Here is a 6,000-nt window from a genome sequence, read left to right on the forward strand (position 1 = left end):
TTTTCTGTTATCCTTAACAGCAGTAGCCAGATTGAGCTCCAGATGAGCTTTGGCCTTTCTAATTTTGTCCCTGCACAGCCTTGCAACATCCTTATAGTCCTCCTGAGTGGCCTGCCCTCTTTTCCAAAGGTCATAAACCCTCTTTTTTTTCCCTAAGGTGTAGCCACAGCTCTCTGTTCAGCCAGGCCGGTCTTCTTCCGCGCCGGCTTGTCTTTGGGGATGTGGGGACAGACTGCTCCTGAGCCATTAAGATTTCCTTCTTGAAGAGTGCCCAGCCTTCCTGGACTCCTCTGCCCTTCAGAACTGCCTCCCAAAGGACTCTGCCAACCAGTGTCCTGAACAGCTCAAAGTCTGCCCTCCGGAAGTCCAAGACAGCAGTTTTACTGATCCCCCTCCTGACTTTGCCAAGAATAGAGAACTCTACCTTTTTGTGGTCACTCTGCCCAAGATAGCTCCCGATCACCACATCTCCCTCCAGTCCTTCACTGTTTGTGAACAGAAGGTCTGGCGGGGCACCTCCCCTGGTAGGCTCACTAACCAGCTGCGCCAGGAAACTATCTTCCAGATCTTCCTTGCAGATCTTCAAAAACCACCAGGACGTGGTCCTGGGCAGCCTGTTCTGGGTGGCCCTGCTGGAGCAGGGGTTGGGCCAGACGGCATCACCCTTCTGTGTGACTCTGTGTGAAAAAAGAAGTGGGCAAGGGTAAGGGTGCTTAGGCCCCTTTTTTTCCAGTCAGATTTTTTTAAGGCTTCTTCAAGAGTTTGAGTACCTCTTCTTAATGAAGTCAGTGTTCAGTGAGAATGGTGCATCCTTACGCTTTAAGATTATGATCTCTGTTTTCCAAAGCTCTTTTCTGGTTTTCAACATCTGCATCAGTGATCTCAAACTCTTGGTACTTGTGCCAAGACACATACCTGCAGATTGGAGCTGGCAGCAGGGACAGTGACCACGTTCAAGTGCATTTAGTAGCAGATTAAGTTGTTGCATAGAACAGTTGTCTAGTTTAAAACAAAAGCACGGATACATAATACAAGTATTCTAGGACCATTTCATTACCATTCTCAATGGTAATGAAGATGAAAAATACTTCTCAAATAAGTACTTTGACCTGTGAAGTAATTGAACCCAGGAAGTTATTGGCTAGTAATTCAATAAAACACTTCTATCTAGCAAAACTTAGGCACCTGAAAACATGTAATTTTATGTACTTTTAATCCTCCTCTGATGAGACATTTAAACTAACCAGGCAGAGTTCGACATAGTTATGAAGTTCTCTATCAACGAATTGTAGTCCATTGTTCTTATCACTTCACTAAGGCAGTTTTCAAGTTGGAAGTATTCTCCCCTCTACCTTGGTCTGTTAACTTTGTAGCTGATAACTTCCTGAAGAACGTTACTTTGTTGTCCACTTCAGCAGCTTCTGAAAATCTGTGGAAGGTCATGATGCTGTGCAGTAGTGATGGGAGATACTAGTTAAGTCTCCCATTGTGATTCCTCTTTTGGTACTGCTCATAGCTCGCCATCTGATGCTGGCCTTAAATTAATAAGGTCTTCAGTGGTGAAGGGAGGGTCAGTTTATCTCTTTCTGGTTCTTGTCTCCTCAGCAGAATTGCACGGGCAGGAGCTCAGGGTGGTGGAGGGTTATGATGGAAGGGCTGATACAGGGAATGTCAGGTGCATGCTGAAAGCTTGTCTCAGCACAGCCTTGTCCTCCTGCAGGATGATTGGCCCCATGTGCAAGGCAGTTTCAGTCTGCTGGAGGAGCAAAGAACAAGCTGCCTCTAGGCTTTATTTACTGCTGAAGCATGGAGGCTCTGGGGTTAGTACAACGTCCGCTCTGCAGCGTTTGTGTGTGTATGTGGGAAGGGACAGGAGACATTGAAGCAGAACTAGTATGACCCTGCACAGGAGCAAAAGCTGTGGGGACTGTAGTAGTGTCAATGCTTGCTTAATTCTGGCTTTTGTCAATGAATTGATCTAGAATTGCTGGGCACTGGTATTTGTAGATCATTCATCTTGCAATTTTTCATCATACTGCTAGTCTGTCTCATCTTCCAAGCTGAGGGAGGAGAAAGCAGACAGGAAATCTCATCCAGCTGATATTTACATGTACATCACGTACTTTTAATTATTTTTTAAACCCTTTCTCAGTTTTCTTCCATGGCTCATGCTCTCCCATACTGCCTTTTTCTGTTAGGAAAAAGGAGCAAATGAAGAAGGAAGCTGGAAAGAAGGAAGTAAACGAAAGGCTCCTGTTCCATGGAACCAAGGGTGCCCGCCTGGAAGATATCTGCATAAACAACTTTGACTGGAGAACTTGTGGAAGCAATGGAGCCAACTATGGAAAGGGTATGTAGGAAATGACTGAGTGTCAGACCTTAGAACCCCCTGATTTTGAAGTCTTTAAAGATGAAGACCCCCCCCCCCCCCCCCAAAAAAAAAAAAAAGTAGGAATTGGTGTTAGCATCTTCCTTCTCTCTGGGGAGGACAAGAATTTGCTTTGTGCAGGGGTATGCTTTTTCACAAGGTGTTGAGGGAATTTGAAAAAGCCCCTGTAGCTGGAGGTGGGATCTTCTAAACATTCAAGGTCATGATTTAGACTTGCCAGAGAAATAGCTGATACTCATGGCAGGGAACAAGAAGGTGTGCATTCCCTCAGCATGATCATGGAAGGTCTTTGTGTTTTCTTGTCTATCCCTCTAATAACAACACACATACCTGTAGTGTTTTTATGCCATGTTTGGTTTTTCTTTATAATTATTCCTATAATAGCAAATTCCAAATAGAAGTTCTGAGGTGAAACCCTTTCTCTTGTAAAATAAATAAGTAAATGCATTCTACAGTATTGTGTAAACTGAGTAAGAGGAGACCTGAAAGTTGGGTCAAATGCCTCCTGAAAAAGGTGATGCTCTGTTTTCACTGTCATTTTATACAAATCCCTTATAACCATATGTTTTTTTACCTTTTTTCTAGGAAGTTACTTTGCTAGAGATGCTTCATATTCCCATGAATACTGTCAGTCTACAGTGAAACCAAATGTCATGTTCATGGCTCGTGTATTGGTTGGAGATTACGTTCAAGGCAGGGCAGACTATGTTCGCCCCCCAACAAGGTCTGCTGACGGACTTTGGTTTTATGACAGTTGTGTGGACAACGAGTTAAATCCCTCCATTTTTGTTATTTTTGAAAAATATCAAATTTACCCAGAGTATCTGATAGAATATAAGGAGGCAGAAAAAAAATGTATTATATCTTGAAGTGATCAGAGCTGTTTGTATCCCTCATGTTATCTTCCAAATTGCAGGTGTTCTCATATTTCTTTTTAATACAACATTTTTGAATGTTAATCCAAAGAATTTTTGTGTTGAGGAGGACTGGCAAAACAGATGTTATATCTGTTGAGACTAATTTCCTTGTCTTCTCCCTTTCTCTCCCAAATGAAGCAAAGATATTTGGATAACCATAGCAGAAAAATCAGAATCATGGGACAGGAAATTGAATGCTACAACTTCTGTGGATAAATAATTGTAAACACATTTTCTTGGAAATAGAGTAGAGAGAATTTCTCTTTATAAACAGGTTTGGTTAAGACAATAATTAATGGTATGGTAGTTTTTAAGCTTTCTGGTTTTTAGCAGTTCTCAAGATTCTAACAGCATTTTGCAATGCTGAAGGCTTTGTAGAGACTTGAAAATTCTTTTCAGTGCAGAGTATGACTGTACTCAATCCTCTTGTCTATCATGAATCTAAACAAATCAGTGTATATAAGAATGACTTGACTTAGTTTTCAAAGTGCTGTTTGTTAATACCAGTACTAGTTTCAAGTTTAAAATGGTAAAACAAAGAATGAAAAGTTTAGTTTAATTTCATGTTGTAAATTCTCAACTGGAGAAGTTTCGTCTGTACAACGGCAGCTGCTGTTTTGATCAGGAAATTGCTGGATCAAATTCTTTTTGCAGATTTGCAGTAACTTGCTCTGTGACCTATACAGAAATGCATTTGGAGTGAAACTATGAGAATCACGACCTGTGAATAAGCTAAACTAAAATTTGGTGGTTTGGCTGCAGCTAATGGTTGTACGTACATAAAGGCTGTGTGACAGTCAGCTAGGCTTTCAAGTGAATGTGGCCATGTACTTTCTCACTGTGAACACTTGCTTAGCAAATGCTGTAGGACCAGAGAAACATCTTAAGAAACGTTGATCTTTTCAGTCCTACTTGTGTATGTAAATTTTCGTTTTTCCCAAAATAAAAAATAACCGGAAGAGACCAGTTATTTTATCTTGAGGCCAGTGGTAGAACTACTGGCCTAAGGCATTTCGTATATGTGTTTTGTTGCACACAGTGCATTCATTTGAGAATTCACTGTCAAGTGTAGTTCCTCTTAGTACTTCGAGCACAGTGATCCTGGATACTGATTAATTTGGTCCATTTTTTGGTATTTTTTTTTTGGTCTTTGTCAGTGAGGTACAACCATACTAACAAACAGTGGTTAAACCCTTTTAATTAAGTTAGATGTTTTTTCTCATCCCAAAAGGATAATGTCATATAGAGATTCTACTGAATTTTACTAATGAATTCGTAAGTAAATTGAAGAAAGTAGAAAGATATTCTTCTGCAGAAAGATATTCTGGCAGTGTAGCTATTGAGACAGAAACTGTTGCTGAGGCTAAAGAAAGACTAATGGTAATTTAAGATAAGCTTTACAATAACATGAATAGCTTCCTAGTAATTTGCATCTTGAACACTAGTCTGTCAATCCCGTGTACTACTCAAATTCTCAAAGTTACCCAGAGAATGGGAAAATACATAAAACTAGTATATCTTATTAGAATGACTGTTTTAGAACTAAATGAAAACATATCAATAATGCACTAAATGGGAAGGTTTTACCTATATTCAAATTCTCTCACTTTTGGTTTGCCTGTAGAGTTCCTAAATCACTGGGTTTTGGCATGTTTGCAAATAAAATGTGTTTTCAGTCACTTTTCATCTTGTTAATGTGCAGTTTGTCTCTATTTGTAAAAGGATGGCAAAACTCAACACATCTAGTAAACTAGCTACTTAATACATATGCTTACTGTCTTCCTTTCATCCGTGTTTCTAAACTGGGCAACTGTGTGGATGTAGTTTTGCATTTTAGTGTAGATGCTCAGCACCAAGAAGCCACTTGCTCACTCTCCCCAGGTGGGATGGGGGAGAGAATTGTAAAGGTAGAAGTTCAAGAACTCATGGGCTGAGATAAGGACAATTTACTAGGTAAAGCAAAAGCTGCACGCGAAGCAAAGCAAAACAAGGAATTCATTCTCTACTTCCCACCGGCAAGCAAGAGTTCAGCCACTTCCAGGGAAGCAGGGCTCACCACACAGAGCAGTTCCTTGGAAAGAGAAACACCATCACCCCAAACATCCCCCCCTTCCTCCTTGTCTATCCCAGTTTTAGTTGCTGAGCATGATCCCATATGTTGTGGAATATCTTTTTGTTCAGACTGCGTCACCTCTCCTGGCTGTGCCCCCTCCCAGTTCCTTGTGCACACCCAGCCTCCTTGCTGGCAGGGCAGCATGAGAAGTAGAAAAGTCCTTGGCTCTTTAAAATTAAAAACATTGGTGTGTTATCACCACTATTTTCATTAAAAAATCCTAAACATAGCATCATGCAAGCCTCTGCAAAGAAAATTAACTCTATCCCAGCCAAAACCACAATAACTGAGTATATTTATGTAAATTAACTTTGTAGCTAAGATGTCCGTGATATTAAGTACTATGGTAGTTTGGTTAGACTCCATGTAATTAACAGCTGCTAAGTCAAAACAAAAAACAAACAAACAAACAAAAAACAACCAATAAGGCAAAATAGTAGCAGAACTATTTTTAAAATGTGGGAAAAATGTTCAGGTATTGACTTATTCTAAGGATGTATTGGAATACCTAGATGAGTAACTTTCAAAGAATTGAACTAAACACTTGCAAGACACAGCGCTGCACTTCCCTCCCTCTCTCC

The 6,000-nt window shown here is 40.5% G+C and overlaps 1 protein-coding gene across 6 annotated transcripts in view; it reads left to right on the forward strand.

Annotated features, from left to right (window-relative positions):
- LOC136789682 (protein mono-ADP-ribosyltransferase PARP12-like) overlaps positions 1-5,070 on the forward strand; it is a 46,002-nt gene extending 40,932 nt beyond the window's left edge. For 5 of the 6 annotated variants that reach the window (XM_066990299.1, XM_066990298.1, XM_066990296.1 and 2 more), the window contains 2 exons: positions 2,199-2,350; positions 2,975-5,070. In XM_066990299.1, coding sequence (XP_066846400.1) covers positions 2,199-2,350; positions 2,975-3,258 — 436 coding nt within the window. In that variant the 3' untranslated portion in view covers positions 3,259-5,070. The remainder of the gene's footprint in view (positions 1-2,198; positions 2,351-2,974) is intronic. The other variant, XM_066990301.1, reaches the window with a different exon arrangement.
- Positions 5,071-6,000: the final 930 nt, after the last annotated feature.

This window comes from Anser cygnoides, chromosome 1, assembly GCF_040182565.1.
Source record: "Anser cygnoides isolate HZ-2024a breed goose chromosome 1, Taihu_goose_T2T_genome, whole genome shotgun sequence".
Lineage (NCBI taxonomy): Eukaryota > Metazoa > Chordata > Aves > Anseriformes > Anatidae > Anser > Anser cygnoides.